General features: G+C 33.0%; 2 protein-coding genes across 2 annotated transcripts; one reads left to right on the top strand and one right to left on the bottom strand.

Annotated features, from left to right (window-relative positions):
• Window positions 1–7,359: 7,359 nt before the first annotated feature.
• LOC123712763 (ejaculatory bulb-specific protein 3-like) lies at window positions 7,360–9,751 on the top strand. The gene is made up of 3 exons (XM_045666012.1): window positions 7,360–7,393; window positions 8,642–8,819; window positions 9,494–9,751. The coding sequence occupies exons 2-3, from the start codon at window positions 8,642–8,644 to the stop codon at window positions 9,676–9,678; spliced, it is 363 nt and encodes a 120-aa protein (XP_045521968.1). The 5' UTR covers window positions 7,360–7,393; the 3' UTR covers window positions 9,679–9,751.
• Window positions 9,752–11,384: 1,633 nt separating this feature from the next.
• Window positions 11,385–17,102, bottom strand: LOC123713313. Its single transcript, XM_045666916.1, has 4 exons — window positions 16,922–17,102; window positions 14,652–14,825; window positions 13,347–13,535; window positions 11,385–11,980 (listed from the first exon to the last, which is right to left on the bottom strand). Exons 1-4 carry the CDS (start codon window positions 17,100–17,102, stop codon window positions 11,796–11,798), a joined length of 729 nt encoding a protein of 242 aa, XP_045522872.1. The 3' UTR covers window positions 11,385–11,795.
• Window positions 17,103–19,296: the final 2,194 nt, after the last annotated feature.

Below are 19,296 nucleotides of genomic sequence, written 5' to 3'. Positions count from 1 at the left end.
GAAGACATACTGGTTTACTGAAAGAACAAGGATTTTTTGCATACACTTACAATGCTAGAGTGCTCGCAAGTACGTTGCCGGCCTTTTAAGAATTGGTACACTCTTTTCTTGATGGACCCTAGGTTCAATTGATTCGGAAATACTTAAGTGGGCAGCTGGTTCCAGGTGGTGCGCGGTAGATAATCCCTTTAAAGACGCTCAGTATTATGTTGTACACGTAAAATACCAATTGGGAGTTTGAACACACTGCCGATATTGAACGGCTTTTGGTTTGTCCATTGTCCTAATGACATTAATTAATAATAAATGTTGAAAAATAAAAAAAATTGCTTTATTTTCTTTTCATCGTCATCCTTGATACTTTTCCTTAAGAGCTTTTAATTTATCCGGATATGCTACAGCCAACAATTGTGAGAACATATTATATCTTTCCGAGTCTTGCGGTGAGCAGTTTTTGCAGCTCGTCGCTATCATTTGAGATATTGATTCTGAAATAAAATGATGTATTTAAGCCACGGATGCCAGTGTCAATCTTTCTGCGTCAATCAATAAATAAGTCGTATTTAAAATAATAGTAACTTAGTTTTAAGAAAAGAATTAAGAAAGAATCTGAATTATTAATTTTTTCCGTAATTATTCGGTTTCGATGGATGTGAATATAAAATTAACGTATTTATTTAAATAACCTTATTCACACTTGAGTTCGTCTTTAGAACATTTAGGCTATTCAGAAAATAATCCCATAATATCTTTCTTACCTTTAAACTGTTGCAAATCACCGCATGGCGCCTGCTCCATTAAACAGGCAAAAATTCGCTTCCTCTCCTCTTTATTTTTAAGCAAATTGACTAAGTCTAAATCTTCTATACTCTTTATTTCCTTACTGTTTATAATATAAATACATGCTATACACGAAATAAGTACTAATAGTCCTATTTTTGTCATTGTAAGGAACTGAAACAAAAATATATTAGCATTAATTAAAAGTCCTTTGACCTTAGGTGAATGTAAGTTTTTATAACTTTTATTCATTTTTGAGAATAATATCAGTTTTCCTAAGAATTCTAACATCGTACCAGCAATAAATAAATCTGTGGAATAATTAATCACTAAGTTTCGCTCGTATGTTTATAAGGTATTTTTAGCGCCTTAGAATAAAAATGGTGCAATGTCTTCGACTTAAACATTGCCGTAATCTCGAAGGCCATGCTTTAAATTTATATCAGGCTTTTAGCCACAGAACACTATTAGGAGTGCTCTGGACTGCGCAGTAAAACAAACTTCACAATAATGCATAGATTATAAATCAATTTACATTATGTTATAAGAAAAGCTGTTTGTCGAACATTATTCACAGATATTCTTATTAATTCCTCTAATGGTTGATGCATGGCATATAACTATTTATTTCAGTTTATATCAACATGTAGTTTTAGTTACAATTCAGTCTTAGTTACTCAAACTCAACTTAGTTACAAAACGTCAATAGTAAAGATATTAAAATGATTCGAATATTACAAGAACTGAATAGAGACTCTCAGCCACTCAGTCATACTAATAGGTTAGGTAAGCAAACAAAACAAAATACAGTGGTAAATGGACATCATACCAACGTTTTCAGATATGTGTGTTCTTTGTGATCAACACCTTCAGGATATCATTGGTGTCATGCCTATCACGATGCATAAAGGATACCGCCCTTTTCCGAATAATGACATTAAAACTGTCAGGTTCCAGGAAACATACCTGTCACTGCAGAACTTCTATATCCTATCCCCGACCTGACCTGTACTGACCGACTAAAATAAATCAATGGCGCTACAACCTTTTAGGTCTGGGCCTCAGATTTCTGTATGTGTTTCATGATCGTTTGTGAATTGAATAGGCAAGTAGGTGATCAGCCATCTGTGGAGGCACGCTGTCGACTTTTGGGTCTAAGGCAAGCCGATTTCCTCACGATGTTTTCCTTCATCGTTCGAGCTAATGTTAAATGCGCACATAGAAAGATAACCCATTGGTGCACAGCCGGGGATCGAACCTACGACCTCAGGGATGAGAGTCGCGCGTTGAAGCCACTAGGCCAACACTGTTCTCAATAATTATTGTACTGACCGACTACGGTGGGCTAAATCTAGTCCAATTTAACCCCAAGTTCGCGGTTTTCCGCTAAAAAATACACTTTGTCGACGCTTCTCTCTTCGAATACACTCTCCTTAAAGCATCAGCTAAGCGAAAGCGTTCAGTTTCACGGTCACTTAAAATGGTAGGATAAATTAGCCTCTAAGAAGCTTGGTGTGCAAGGCGAGACGGTACAATTGGTTAAACGCTGTTTAGATAGCCTAAATAAATCGCCATAAAATCTAAGAGAACGTATATACATTATAACGTAACGTATAAACGAATACTAAGAGTAAACAAGACTCACCTTTATTCTATCGACGTCGTAATTAAACCATAATTTTACCCCCATTAGACTTTTATACTGAAGATAATTATATTCCATGCAGATAATTGTGTAAAATGCAATCCTTTGTAATGATAAAGACGTACTGGTTATATAATTACACAATTACTAATTCAAGTTAAGATATTATGTATTCTATTGATAAAAAAGTGCGGCAATAAAGTAAAATCACATTTGAATTTTTAAGTCTCCGCTCACTATTATTCATATTACTGTTCCTTTATGCTTTTAAGCATGAGAAGGACGCTTAGACTCACAGCTGAGACTGGCTAAGTATGACTTCTGTATGTCTAAATAATTTTGAAAATTGTAGTGGTTCGGCACTTCAGGCTGAGAGACTTTACGTAATTAGATTTCTTGCTCCGTTTTTGTTTATAAAATAAATATTAATTTATATTTACAGTAGAACAGTGTTAGCTGATAGCATATACATTATACAATGCTTGCAATGCCACCTTCGTGTCTTGGCATGTGATATTGTAACTATAAAACCATTCGATACCTAAAGAAAATCAACTCAAGTTAATGTACCTTGATTCAAACCGGATCATCAAATTAATACAAATTAAATTTAAAAAAAAAACAATATCATGGGCGCTACAACCTTTTTCAGGTATGGGCCTCATATATATATATTTTATGATCATTTGTCAATCTAATGGCAAGTAGGTCTAAGGCTGAGTTCTGACCAACGTTACGAGGTGTAATATAACATTCGCATCGCATGCTGGTTGGAAGTCTGCGCTCCATATTCGCCAGCCATCCTCAGGCAAGATGTCCTTGGTTGTGTTGGGATCTTTGATTTTATTTTTATTGTTAAATCCAAATTAAAAAGAAGAAAAAACGCTATTTGACATCAATAACTCTGTATTTTTCTATAATGACATATACAGAGTTTTGTCTCTGTCCCACTCCATTTTTTCAAGAAATAATATGATAGAGACGTGTGCGCATGTGCTCGTGACGACATTTTACAGAGTACAGTAGGTCGCATAACACTCAAAGAATTCGCCAAGAAAATCATTTGACATTACTCGGTGGAGCACTCAAAGTGAGCAACGAGTGGCGCGTTGCTTGCTGGTTTCCACGTACGACCTCGTAACGTCGTAGGTTTCCAGCTTAATGCAAGCCAGTTCCGTCACGTAACATCGTAACATCTTCATCGTTCGAGCGAAAGTTAAATGCGCATGTAGAAAGAATGTGCATTGGCGCACAGACGGGATTAGAACCTACGACGGATGAGAGTCTCACGCTGAACACTGCTCTACAAAAATAAATAAATTAGACTACAATAAAGGATACCGTATTAGGTTCGGAAATAGAAGTTGATTTGGTACGTACGGTAAACCCAGTCTCATTAATCAGCTTGCGTAAGATGTCAATTTATTTATTCATTATTTAAAAGCTTTCTGACACTCGACACAATAATACAAGAAATAAAATTACAAGATTGAATGTGCCATGCACTTATAGGCATAACAAACAAGAGCGAAAAATTAATTATAAAAACTAAAGAAAAATGTATATTACCTGTACCATTATAAGATAGTTGATATGGATCTCAAACTGGACGCCCACACTAAAGCGCAGCATACAAAGATGGTGCGTCAAAGATCGATGGAACGATGTATGATAGGGAAGAAAATAATAGACTATAGAATACATTTTTTTTTAATTTTATGGCCTGGTAACGACACCTTTAAGCCAAGTCTTATTTACGGTCACTAATTCACATGTTATTCTATCGTTTCACTTGTTTTCTTAAATCTTCCCCACGGTATTTTTGATGTATTTATATAATGCACTATAACACTTTTTGTTTTTGAGCAAATCACACAACTGGCGGCGAGAGGGATCACTAATTTCCATTATTTCACTTGCCAATATTAGTCTATTAAAAATGAATATTTGGTTTTGGCATTTAAAAAAGATATGGTTGATATCTGCGATCTCGTTATTATTACAGAAAGAGCAAATATTGTTAGCTATAATATTAAGTTTAGCGAGGTGCGCGGGTGCAGTGATATGCCCAAAGCGCAATCTGTTGATTGTGGTAACGAACTCACGACTCACGATACCGCTAGTATTCAACTCATCATACCAGGGTCTTATATGTAAATTTTCCTGTATACTACCATACCATTTTCCTTTCAATTTTTGATCTTCTTCCCATAATGTTGTCCATAATTTTTTTATCGAGTTATTGATATAATAATAATAATCAGTCATGTACCTGTACCACATTTCTGACATTAAGAGTGTTAATCCCTTCATATGCAGCTTTATCTGCTTTTTCGTTACCAGTAATACCTTTATGTGAGGGTACCCACATAAAGGCAACAGTTATATCCTTTTTATGCAACCGCAAGACAGTATCTTTAATTAAATAAATAATATAATTAGTTTTAAAATTATTAATATAAGAATGCTTAAGGCTATTTAAAAGACTCAAAGAGTCTGTCAAAATTAGAAAATATTTACAATTATTTATAGAAATTATAGATTTTAAAGCGGAAAAAACTGCATATGCCTCTGCTGTAAATATGGAGCACTTTTTATCGAGAGCAAAGCTTTGAGCAACATCTTTTTGGGAATCATATACCGCACTTCTCATAAAATCATTTATTCATTCTTATACTCCTACGTGACGGAGGACAGTACACACAAAGAATAGACAGTGTAGTATTTTCTGTGTATATACTTATAGCTATAGTTTGTATATCTTCATAAAAAGTAGTATTTATAACATTGTGTTTCAAATATGGTTTAATTAATATTCCTACACCATTACGAGGATTTTTTGAATTTTTATTGTAGAAATTATAACCGGAAATATAAAAAGATTGATGGTCTTTTAACCATGTCTCATTTAGTAAACAAATATCAATATTATTTTCATTTAAGAATTTTGTAAGAAGATGTTTTTTATGATTTGCACCTTGAACATTATATTGCGCAATACTTAGAGACGATGCTGTATATGGTTGTGTATCCATTATATTGACAAATTTTTAATAAGTATATCTTTAATAAATGTTGTAGTTATAGGCTCATTATCATTCTTATTACCTATTTGAACCAGTGTTTGTACCAGGGCCATAAGTACATCACTGTTTGCAATTATTTGTGATTTTATATCATTAATACTTACAGCCTGTGAGACAGGCTTAATATTTACAGATTTATTTACATGTTTGGGTGCATTATTTACACTAATCACTTTTTTATTTACAGGGTTGGAGCGTGGTGGAAGGGGAGGGAACTCATGGTTATCTTTTGTGCTGGCAATGCTTGCATATGTTATTTTATTTTTCTTTTCTAGGATTTTATTCATTTTTATTGGACACATTTTGGATATTGCTAAATGGGGTCCACTGCAATTTATACCAGTTTTTTCAATTTGAGCTGCTGGAATGTATGCTTTTATATCATGTTTCACAAGAAAATGTATATTGTGTATCAAGTTATTAGCTGTATTATGTTGTTTAAATATGACAACAATTTTATTTGCGCTAATTCGCCTTATTGCCACCACGCCTTTAATTTCGGAGAATATGTGGTTTAAATATATTGGGCTTTTATTTTCCAGCCTGTCCTAAATATTTTTGTTTTCAATAAAAACCTTAAATTCCATATTAATAGAATTTTCAGGATATAGTCTTTTATAATTAGGCTTGAGATATGGGATATACGAGTCTTTCTCACCGCCTCCGCCACCAGCATCAGAAACATTTTGGGGATCTTAGAGCCGCCGTCGTGGTCTCTTTTTTGAGTTGGGCGGGTCAAGCCCGCCCCCCTCGTTTCCTTCCATTTTTATTATTTATACACTATGTTTATATTTAATTTGTCTATTAATAGTGTTATTTACAAAGAAATAATCTTTATTTTAATTAAAGTATTATTTTAGAAAAAAAGTGTACCGCGCTTTTTCAATTTCCCGCCAAGAAACCTCAGAATACATAATTAAGAAGAACAATAAAGCTAGCAGTTGTTGTTGGATTTGGCGGATTAAATTTTATTTCAGGTAACCAATGGATTGAGCCAAATACTCTATATATTTTTTTCCTATTTTTATGGAATATTGTTTATCCCTTTACTGTAGAAGTCTGCCAGATGGGAGACGATGAAGTAGGCGAAAGCGTTTTGTATTACCTCACGGGTGTGTAATTTTTTCACTAGAAGCTCACTGATGCTGTACCTGGGTCCACCTAGTGAGAGGTAACGCTAACGGTTTTTGTATAAGATCCACTTTCCATCGGAGGTAACAATTCGTAACATAACGTAAATATATCGTGTTGTTTGCGCAGCGTTATTTCCACGTCTAGTTTATCCATGGCACCCAATGCCACAATTTTACAAAAACAAATGACAGAATTGAAATTAAATTATGCAAGGCTTACGAATTAAATTTATTTGGATTTCCAATTATGTCAATCATAACTATGTTATCTATAAATGATGGTTTTAGTATCTTCAATTACATAGATAAAGCCCTATTAAAACCTGCGTCCGATTTCGAAGGTTTTGTATGCTAATTTAATGGATAGCGCATCCCAAGGTTGCTAGAGCTGTTACGGATATAGAAAGATAGTTCTCTCACTAGTGGAATTGGATCGACAGTTAGTTTTGAAAAGCACAATCCCTTCCCGTACAGGAATGTGAACCTAAACCGTGAAAATAAAAGTACTTACATATATTAAACTATCTAAATGCAATGTGTTTTTAAACGGTAAAATATTTATATTAATTATTGATACCATCAGTGGATTATAATAAAAGCTATGCATAAGATATTAAGGATTGAAAAATTGAGCTCGTTAAACAGATAAAGATAATAATTATGTTTTTCCGCTGTTTTTAGTATAAATTCGAAACATTGTTGTTAGTTCCCATGAGTTTCAGTGACAAGTTAATCTAAGAGTTAACAATGTAAGTAATTAAAGCAAACAATTTATTTTTTATGAATTTTACGAAATAATTATACTAAACATATAGCCAAAGTTGGAATACGTATATGAAATACAAAAATGTTTAAACATTTACAATAGGAATAAATCAATAAAAAATATTCAATACATTTAAATAAGAAATACGTAATTCGGCTGTGCTGTGTGATGGTGTGAAAGTGAGGGTATGAACGTGACGGTGTGTATGTGGGGTGTGCTCATGATGCAGGTTTACCGCTATGAATATCATAAATATTCCTTTAAGCAAATTCCGCAATAGCTTACATTTTTCTTTTCCAAGAAATTTTATTTGGGCTGCAAGAGATCGCTTAAAGATAAATCCCGTTTCACAATGAATTACTTTGATTTGATTCTGTTTCTGTAAATTGTATTATATGCATAAATGTAAATGAACAAGAACATCGACACATGTTTAATTTTATATAAATAATGTGATTATAATTTTTCATAAACATATAAAAAAATATTAAACAGATAATTACATATAATTCATGACTTAGCGAAGCTTAGTCATGAAGTTGGCTGCAAAATTGTGGGTTCAATTCCACAAATTTATTGATTATACTAATATTATTATATGGTTAAATAAATAATTATAACATTGTAATTAAAGCTTGTAATTTAATCAATGTAATTATAATTTACATCATCATGATTTTTCACTATTGAAACTGCATTACTTACCTAGTATTTATATGCGTCGTGTTCAGCATGGTCATTAATCATGTAAATGTAACTCCAAATTCCATTTAATTAATTTCTATTCAATTGGATTAAATTAATTAGAATAATGAAAAACTTATTAATTTACATTTACAGCCGTTTGTAATCAAGGACAATAAGAGTCTAATAAACTCTTCGTCACACATTTTAATCACCAAGAATTTTGTGCACCAACATGCTCCTAAAAATAATCAGTGGCGCTACAATCTATTAAGATATCTTAGATGTCTGTATCTATATCATGATCATTTGTCAATCCAATAAGCATGTAGGTGATCATCCTCCTATGGCCGTCGTCGTCGTCTCTTTGGGTCTGGCATAAAAGTTTCCTTACGATGTTTTCCTTACAGCCTAAAGCGACCAAGCCACCACTTCACCACGTCCTCCTAATCCTTTAATAAAGCAAGAAATTATAATAAAAAGGAGAAATAAATTAGAAATACAAAAGATAACTACAGTGTAAAGTGTAAATAAAAGTAATTTTCAGATGTTTATTTCGATCATAACCTGCCTGTTGTTATCTCCGGCAATATTTGGTTATGATGAGAAATATAACAATGTGGATGTGGATAAAATAATCTCTGACGACACTCTGTTACTTAACTACATCAATTGTTTCCTTGATAAGGGTCCTTGTGACAGCGACTTTGCGCAGGATTATCGAGGTATATATATATTTTTTTACTTTGTTAAAAATAAACTCAACTTTGGGACTCTTAAAAAAGTTCTCAAAAATCATCATTTAATGGCTAATAAGTTAAGGGTAGGTTTTAACGTCGGAAAAAATAAATATAAGAAAATAAAATATTACTTGAATTTTCCAATAAAAAGTGTTCCTTGCTTATTATTATTAGCCTTTTGTCTTTTTAGAAATAAAAAATTGTCATTTACTTGTCATAGATGTTTTCAGAAACTTGTGTTTCATAGCTGTAGTATGAGGTCCGATATCTATGGGCTGTTTAAAAAAAATACAGTTTTGACAGATTTATCTGATACGAAGTTCATCCTCCAGTATATAAAACAGGAACCATAATCGGAATCAAATATTGCAAAGATAGGATTTTTTTCTATTTAAAATTTTATTTTTGATAACATATCAACAAAAATCCTACCCGGCCGTTCATGAAGAGTCGAATTGAAACGGAAATAATTCAGTTGGCAACTGGTTCCAAAGCCTGCCTTAGAAAACGGTTAGTTTTGGAACGAAAACAAATAAATTGGGGGACAAGGGCCTTGAATACTGAGTGAAAAACAGCCAACACTGGACTTAATGATCTCAAATCGAGTCCATTCAAAGCCAAGTTTCCGGTAAAAAATTGTCTGCCACAATTTTTTTCAGATATGCTACCGGAAGTGATCGCTACAGCTTGCGGTAAATGTACAGATATTCAAAAAAAGAACGTCCGAAAAATCATCACTGTAATATTCGAGAAAAAAACAGTATTAGCGGCCGAACTCCAGGCGAAATATGATCCTGAGAGTAAATATCAAGATAAAATTGCCGCGTTGATGAAGGACGACTAATGACGGTTGTTATGGGATAGAATCTTCTTTTGTGTAAAGAAATTCGTACTTTTAAATATTGCAGCTGCAACTATCGACTATTATTATTAAAAATGGAATTTATGATTTAACAATGTTAAAATAATAACTTGTACAGTGGAGTATTCATAATTGTTTTAATTTATACATATACTGTTAAAATATTTACTTAAATACTGCATACAAATAGTATATTTAATTTCACTTTACGTTACACATTCTAAAAGTAATAGTAATGAATATGAGAAATTATTGTGTTGTTTAAAACATTTGTTTTGGATATATAGGGGAACACGTAGTTGATAAGATTGACGAATATTATCGCTGCTCCTGTTTTGTCGTGTGTGGGCTTTCATTGCATCCTTGCAAATATTTTCTATCAGGCGCGAATTTTTCTATACAATAGACATAGCGGTTACAAACCTGACTGCAATATTGGCTTATTAAGCCGCGATATAAGGGTTATAATTCACCCTGCGGATGTTACGAGAACTACATCGAAATTGCATAGAGAAAATCCGTAATCAGTACCGCTTTTGCAATAGGTACAAAGTATTTGCAGATATTAGCATAGCGCTCTCAACATATTTTATCATTGTAATCATACAATATTGGGTACAACAGCGCAAGCATTTTGCTAAAAAGTAAACAGCCACTTCTATAAACCATATAATTTATTAACATAATCTAAATATATTATATTAGGTATAATTTAGTTTTGAACAATGTCAGAAATATTATCAGAATTTTTCGTTACTAATACAACTGTGTGTTTCTCAATGGTACTACGTTCAACACTCGGTAGAGTGAAAATATCGTGAGAAAATGGGCATGACTCCCAATAATGGTTGAAATTATGTTTCTTTCCTTCCACTCCATTTATTTAACGGGATTTTTCAGAAACACGAAATATTATTAACGGTTTATATCATCGTGATCATCGTCTTGTGCCATTAATTTAATCTGTAGTAAAAAATAAACCGAGATTTAACGATTGCACAGATTACATTATACAACCTCTTACGTCATGCTGCAGCCTGGCGCAACTGACCTCGCCTGACACACAAACACACATCCAACCACATAAGCCTTACTCAATATTTATGACTCACTGATTCATTTATCTCTTGAACTATTCTTATAGATATATAGATAGATATACATAACTTATTGTCAGTTGCGTAATGATATCCTTAATCATATTTTATGTCTCGAAACATACAGATCAAAATTATCCTTAATATTATCATTTTATCCACCGCCGGAATAATGCCAAAATAGTTACACGAATATATCAAAAACCACCTCCCGAAACCTATTTATAAAATCCTTCAAAAATAAAATGAAGGACGGCTAGAATAACCAGCAAATTTCTACAAGATAACAACAGACAGACAAGTGCTTAACAACAACAGTGGCAAGCAACATATTGACGAACAAGTTGAAGTTTTAACATCAAAATCTTATAAATTTATTTACTTTAAACACCTCCTTTTGTGGTTCTTTAATTTTTGTTTGGTAGATTACAATTTAAATCATCAATTTTCAATTGATAAATATGAGATATTGTACACATATTTTCCAATCTAATTTAAAACCATACTAACTACAAGAAGTAGACCTTTTTAAGTTGCAGATTTCCAACAAAAAGGTACAATCTTCAAGAGGTTAAAAATATATAACAAAAATTATCACAATTTCTTTATTATATCAGTCTACACAAGCACATTCAAATGCGCGTGTTTTTAATATTTTTTTTCACAATCTTATGTTATAACAATTCATTGGAGCCTCATTATAAAAATGTCAATCTTGCTGCTAAATTAATATTATGTCGATGGGAATCAGAGAATAAAACCAGGATAAGCACGATGATTAGAGGCGAATAAAAACTGAAATTCTATCAAAAGGGTTAGTCAGGTTATCAACTGTTCATTATGATTTATCGATCTCCTACTATCAAATTAAAATATACGTTACTTATATGTCAAACAGTTGTTAAATATTAGGCATTTCAAATTGTTGTTTATAACTTCGTTGCCTAGATACACTATTGTGTACTACCTACCATTGGAGAAAGTTTAATGAATATTACAAATTTAGCTTCCTTGGATGAATTTATCGAAGTTGTCCCTGTGTTTGCCAGTTGGGTCGTTCTTCTTGACAAGCTCGTCCCATTGTTTGGGATGTTTCTGCTGGATAGCCTTAATTACTGTTTTGATGTTGCTTTTCTGTTTTTCACTGCATTTTCCGCAGGTCGTCTCTATTGCCTCTGGTAAATGCTCTAAAGAAGATATAAACACATGAATAATACTGAAACTATCTATGGGGACAAGGTTGACGACATGTCAGTAGTGTTGTTGAGTAATGCATATTAGACCTCTTTAGCAATTTATTGGTCTGAATATTTTACCCATCGCCCTAATAATAATGCAACCTTAAATTCATACTTTTTATTTCTCTTAAGGATGAGTTATAATCAGAATTTACTCAGAAGTAAACATTCGAGAGAGCGGATCGGTGCCCTGCAATATGATTGCAACAAATATTATTGCAGACTGCTCTGACATAACACCTCAGCAACTTCTTTATATAATAAGCAATTTATAACGGTAAATAACTTCAATCGCTATATATAAAGCGCAATCTTATATAAAAGATAATCTGGAATACTTCCGTACATGGAGTTGCCTATGTATATAGTATATAGATTCTGGTTGACTACGCCTTTGACACCATTTTATTTTAAAATGTATGAATTATGCTTATTTCACTCTACGATTGTGTGTTTTATGTGATACTTATTAAGTACACTTTAATGTATTCAAGTAATTAAGTCATGTATTGCTTTATAAGAAATTATCCTCTTAGTGAGCCAAGGCCAGCAATGTCCTTGAATCAACCTCGAACTTTATGCATAGTAACGCAATGTATCCTGTGTGCACGTTGAAAGACTACTAAGTCTTGTAAATATACACTTTACATATTTGTGTCGCGACATTTGAATATAATAAGTAAACAGAGGTTCCTTAACTATTTTATTTTTATACCAATGAGACAAGTAACCTTCCGTATATACAGGGATAAAACGAACGACCAGTGATTTTAATACTGTATAGTATTTTTGTGATCCCGGCTACACACTTAGGTTCGAATTTATGATGGATTGATGAACATGGAAGATATGAGTTTGGTACAAACGCCTGATCATCTAAGAACACGTATTACACATTAAATGCGCTTAACATTTTCCTTAACACTTAAAGGTTTGAGGTAAATTGCAAGTTGACCTAACGCATTTTATTTGTACTTCATACAAATTATTGGGGTCATACTAAAAACCGGTATTCTGTGTAATTAATTCAATCTTATCGTGACTGTACTTAGTTTGTTTAATTTATGTTTAAACTTTAAATCTATTTAATTAAATAATGTTAGGATTTTCTTTTTTAAACTCTTTGTTAACCTCAATACGATACGATTATTAAAAAATAAATTACAACGATATGTCGAATGATTTGGAATATATTTACAAATATATATATAAATATATGTGGCTTTGTTTGTGAGTAGATATAGTCCAAAAGATCTATGATAGGACAGTTTTAACACACAGATAAATAAGTTTAATATAAGAAATTTGTACTTACTTTTAAAGTCTGCTCCTTCAGAGGTACATCTGCCCTTGTCCAAGAAACAGTTGATGTATGACTTCAGAAGCCGATCATTAGAGATCAAAGTGTCGACATCGAAGTTATCATACTTTGAACTATATTTTTCTACAGCTGACACCGTAAGAACCAAACATGCTAAGACAAAGACGGCCCTCATCATAATATCTGAAATAATTTGACTGTTAAAGCATTTCATTTGAATAAAATCAATGCAAGATATACTCTAGTAAACAGATATAATTTTATATGTTAATATGCTGGCCGATTTATATGTGATATGCGATAATGCAGCCAGTATTCGAACATATTTCTATTTTGTTCAAAGTTTAAATTCAGGTTACATTCTAAACTAATATTCTTTAGTTACATGAAAATAACTCTATACTTTATGCTTTATACATTTCAATAATATTCTTACTCAGTTAACGTGTGTATTAACAAAAACGTCGCGTTGTTGTCACTGAAAACGCGTTACACGAATATTAATATAAATGGCAAAACGGAAGAATAGTTGACAAACCGACAATTTATATCATATAATCAAAACTCGAATACAAAGCACTATAAACACGGTATCGAATTAACAATGGAACGTTTTCCCCTTCCAAGAACATGCCTGGAATTCGTAATCAAGGTAAAGCAAATTCTGACACTACATAAGTCACAAACCTTTTACTCACTAAGGGACCCAAAGAACTAGCCAATGCAGAAAGCGACACTGCTTTTATATCGACCACGATAAATCTACCACTACCAACGGCGCATAGTTCTCAGCCGTGGTTTTACGCAAGCAATACTGTGCCTTTCGTCTGATATAGTAAGGCTGGAGGTATCACGAATCAATTTTATTCGTAACTGTTGATGCCGAAATTGTATTAGCCACGCAGCTATTGCCAGGAAACTGTTGAGCAACGCGAATTTCCCTGAAGTTAAGGAAGATGGTATACGGCTTTGTATTGTGAATTATGAATGTGAAATGTCAAAATCGATGTTTGTTCTCGGGTATCATAGCGTATTCCAATTCTTTAACGTTTTACCTAAAAAATCAGTCTAATCTTAACCTTAAAATTTGTAATTACTTTACGACTTATTAAGGTATTTTTTATAAAAAATGTTAAGCTATTCTTTCTTTTTGCGAGACTGTCTTGCTTGGTGTAGGAAAGAATTGTGAGAAAAGCAGAACAGACTGGGCCTAATTGCTTAAAGAAAGAACAAACTAGAAGAAAGAACTCACCTAATCGAATTAATTAATTATAAATAAACATTATCTTGATTGTCTTGATATACTTCTTAAAAATTTCCCGAAAAATCTGTTCTCAGGATCCAATCGACTTTTCAGTGTATTGTAGTCATCGTGTAGGTACAGGTTGAAGGCTTCGAAGGTTTTCTGTGCGAGCCTCTTTTGTGATGGCGAACATCGTGAGCAAGCCGTTCTGACTATTTCCGGTAATGCCACTATAGAAAAACATTCATTAGTATTTTATGAGGATATAATTTTAGTGTACTATACGATTTTTGATGAATTTTTCTATAGATACAGTAAATTTTTCAATAGTTTAGAAGATAGAGAGAGAGATCTCTACAGTTAATATTGATTAGTTTAATCTATCGTAGGCAATAAATATTAGTAATACAACCAACAAGGTAGTAAATAAAAATAAAACGTATTTTAATAGACATAAAGAAAACGGAGCAAAATAGTAATTTATTTTTCGATAATTTTAAGGAAACTCGGTTGACCTGTTTTTATTTCATTGTTTATTATACTCATTTTTTCTATTGTCCGCGTAAATTTCTATTATAACAAAAACTAAATATCTACTTAATTTTATACCGTAAATAAAAATTATATTAGAAACTTACTGAGAAAACTACAATATCACATTTACCAATAGGACCACATCAGTTTCAAAATCGGAAGTTTATTCCTCATAAGGAGCTATGTTGCGTTATAAATGGTTTTATAAACATATTAATACTTACATATTTGCAAATAAAAATAGCCTTTATTCGAAAACTACACTACACTAAACCACACTAAGTCCATGTCATTATGTTTCACACTAGTACTCGACCTCCGACGGAGGGACAATTTTACAATTCTGTCCCGCTATCCCTTGTAAATCCCTGAACATCATTAATTTTAAGAAATATCAGCTTATTGTAAGGTATGATTCTCGCAAAACAAGTAGCTGTTTGTCGCTCCTTGACTCCAATAGTGTTTTTATTGACGGGAATTACCGATGAAGGAAAATATTATGGGGAAAGTGGTATGTCTAACATTTATTAGTCGATTAAATGAATCATGTAGACGTGTGGTTAAGATATAAGGTAGATGCGAATAATATGTAATCATTTAAAGGATTTGCAAAGTAAAAACATATTAACGCTAGAATACTCTTAATATGTATTTACAATTCGTAATAATAAATACAATGATTGAAATGGAGGATAAACTCACTAACAGTAACCTTAGTAATACATAAGAATAATATGTATTTATATACAAATTAATTACTGTTCGTAAATCTCAAGGATGGTTGGACCGATTTCTCTATGATTTTGAAGTATTTGTACAAGTAGGAAGCTTTTAATAATTGAATTTTCCAGCAAAAACTGTCACTTGGTTGTCATATATTTATAGATGCTTATAGAAATTGGTGTTTCACAGCTGTAAGGTTTAACCGTTTAATAAATCAATGGCGCTACAACCTTTTTAGGTAGGTCTAGGCCTCAGTTTTCTGTATCTGTTTCATCATCATTTGTTTATCTAATAGGCAAGTAGCTGATCAGCCTTATGTACGCACGCCGTCGACTTCTTCGAAGGCAAAGCGGTTTCCTCACGATGTTTTCCTTCACCGTTCGAGCGAGTGTTAAATACGCACATAGATGGAAAGTCTATTGGTGCACAGCTGGGTATCGAACCTACAACCTTAAGGAAGAGAGTCGCACGCTAAAGCCACTAGGCCAACTCTGACCGATCCCTTTGGTCTATTAAAAATTCTATATAAAGTTTTGACACAATTATATGTAGGTGATACCAAGTTCAACGGGTCATTTAGTAATTGTATAAATAACGAAGTCGGTGGAACGTGTATTTGGCAATTAATCAGGTTTTAAAACAAACAATTCTGCAACTCAACTATTAAAGTGAATGTTCAAAACGCGAACTCAATTTTGGTATCCGTAATGTAACATAATAAATACTAAGAAAACAACTTTTTAAACGGATTGAAGTTTTGATTTGAACGTTTTCGACGTTGCTTTATTTAATTTCTGAGAATCGGCTACTATCTATATTTCAAAATCCTAAGTGATAAGGGGTGTGCACCCAAAATTTTTTTTTTTTATAAACATTTTGGTATTTTTATTTTTTTATGATACAACATACAAAAATACACACAACCCTTAATTGTCATATTATACATGTCATGCAGACGTCTGCCGGGTCTGCTAGTAATATATAAAAAAAGATTCACGAACCAAAGCAAAAATCATAAAAAATTTATGTAGCTAAAATATTGAATCCATAATTGAGGTAGTTTACTTACTTTTGAAGTCTTTTCCTATCGGAGTACAGGGTCCCTCGTTGAGGAAGCAATTGATATATTTCTTGAGAAGTCGCGGATTTTCAATTAGATGATCGGTATCGTAATAGTCATAGCGACTGTCGTACAATTTTTGAGAATCACCACAAATGAATAGAATAACAAATATTAAACGCGTATACATAATAGATAATTTAATTCACTAGATAAGTAATGACTAGTTGAAATGTCTGCAAAAATCTTCTTTTATTCATTGAATGTCAAGTACATGTCATGTCAAAGGTATAAAAAATCAAGAGTTTTATCCGAAGTTAGGAGTGTGAATTAAATATTTATTTTAACATTTGTTCAACAGTAAATAATATGAAGTGTCTGACTTTATTAAAGGAGATGAAAATCAAAATAAGTAACCTTGAAAAATGCTGATCGTGTATTGTCGATCGTGTAAAAGTTTCTTGCCTTTAACGTACATAGTTACATCCTCAATGGCTATACAGCCCCTTGTGGGCCTTATCCTCCTCAAGTAAATGTAGCCATCACAATCTATTTTGTGTATCTTGCGTCCAACTTTGAACACCTACTGATTCAAGGTCCTTGACAACTCCTACCAACGCAGCCTCGGTCTACCTTGTTCTCTCTTGTCACCAAGTTGTGAGTGCAGTAAGGACCTGGGGGTTCTGTCGTCCGCCATACGGTGCACATGTCCGTTATGAATTGGACGATGTTGACTAAGGATGTTATAAAGAACGTCGCGTAAACAGAGCCAAGAACTATTCGGAGAATCTTCCGGAAATACGAAGAGCAAGCTCGTCTTTCCTGCTAAGGGTACAGGTTTCAGAACCATGAGCAGTTTACTATTTACTTGCAGCCGTTTAACTTGAGCCAGGAGCTTGTTAAAGGTACATAGTCCAGAAATATTGTTTTATTTACCAAAATTTTTTTTATTGCATTTGAATGTAGTATGGTTGGACTCAGATTCCGCAGTTAGACTTAAATAAATTGTACATAGTTTGACGAGGAAACTGACGAGGAAAAATTTATAAATACCACCAACAAAAATATTGCGATTATTCTTCGTAATTCAGTTGCACTAGTATATTAAACAAACACGCAAAAGTTTGGATTTCAGTAAAAAACCAGTATGATCGCTTACAATTAAACATTTTTAAATTTATCGAACGATGAGTTAGAAAAATGATTTTTAACCGAATGTGATATTTCTTCATTCTATATGTAATGATGCATGTTTAATAAAAAACCTACATATGCATAAATGAATACTTTTAATACACTTAAGCGAGTCACTAGAAACTATTTCGTCATAGTGAGTGCTATAGCTAACAATACAATACCTAACCCTTTTTTTAAAAGTCATTAGTACCTACTGTATTTTTTTTAATAGTTAGAATGACTAAGTATACAGGACGCAGCGGAAGATATCAGTACCTAATGACATCTATCAGTATAATACATAGTGTCTATATAAACTACACACTATCTATATAGACTTCATCGCTCTGCTAGTTTGGGTCCTATTTACCAATGCCATTGTATATATTCCTATACCATTGTAGCGACATCTACAATCTGCGCTTACAAATCACTGCGATAAGTCATACCCAGAAATGCATTAACAAAGTTATTCTTGCCGCTAAGGTTATATAGAACTTCTCGACGTTGGTCACTGGGACCTTCAGTGGAACAGTAGAGTATCCTTCCTCTACAGATTTATAAGAGAAGTGCTCCTCAATACGAACATTGCGAGAGGGCAATGTATGAATAAGTTGTATCATGTTTTCATTCATATATAATAAATATAATAAAATTTATCCTAATTATATAAATTTATAGCTTTCCATACGTTCAGTAGGTTTTTGGAATACAATTAAAAATGGGGTATATCCACTAAAATATAACTGTGCCAACCCATTGTTCTGGTTCTGTACTGGGCTATTCCAACGAAAATATTAGTGTTTACATGTATAATATTAGAAAATTAAAACCTCTGGGAGATTGGTTAGATTGTGCCTAATGTTTTTCATCGACGACCAATCACTTTCCGAGTGGCTTCATCTCTTGGGGTAGTTGACCCTACTTGACGTAGGGTCTCTCTGCGTCTTCTACCGCATTTAGGGAGTGTTAGAGGAGGTTTTAGATTGGACCTGCGACTGAGTTCGATGGTGAAACTCATCGACTTCAAGGAAGAATACGAAATTCCACCCGTATGAGCTACGCACTAAAGTATTTCCGAACCAATTAAACGTCCTTCTAGAAACCAGCCAGCGGCAACGAACTCGCGAGCCTTCTGGCATTGAGTGTCCATGGGCGGCAGTATCACTAAACATTAGGTGACCCTCTTTGCCCCCTGTTCTATAAAA

The sequence above is a fragment of the Pieris brassicae genome, chromosome 8 (assembly GCF_905147105.1).
Source record: "Pieris brassicae chromosome 8, ilPieBrab1.1, whole genome shotgun sequence".
Classification (NCBI taxonomy): domain Eukaryota; kingdom Metazoa; phylum Arthropoda; class Insecta; order Lepidoptera; family Pieridae; genus Pieris; species Pieris brassicae.
This window is presented reverse-complemented; position numbering and strand designations above follow the sequence as displayed.

What these genes read in the sequence shown, in the direction of transcription:
- LOC123712763 (XM_045666012.1), top strand. Translation starts at nt 8,642, where the DNA reads ATGTTTATTTCGATCATAACCTGCCTGTTGTTATCTCCGGCAATATTT. An exon ending in CTTTGCGCAGGATTATCGAG is followed by an intron (nt 8,820 to 9,493) that starts GTATATATATAT and finishes AATTTTTTTCAG; the next exon opens with ATATGCTACCGGAAGTGATC.
- LOC123713313 (XM_045666916.1), bottom strand. Translation starts at nt 17,102, where the DNA reads ATGTATACGCGTTTAATATTTGTTATTCTATTCATTTGTGGTGATTCT. An exon ending in GATAGGAAAAGACTTCAAAA is followed by an intron (nt 14,826 to 16,921) that starts GTAAGTAAACTA and finishes GTTTTTCTATAG; the next exon opens with TGGCATTACCGGAAATAGTC. An exon ending in TGAAGGAGCAGACTTTAAAA is followed by an intron (nt 11,981 to 13,346) that starts GTAAGTACAAAT and finishes TATCTTCTTTAG; the next exon opens with AGCATTTACCAGAGGCAATA.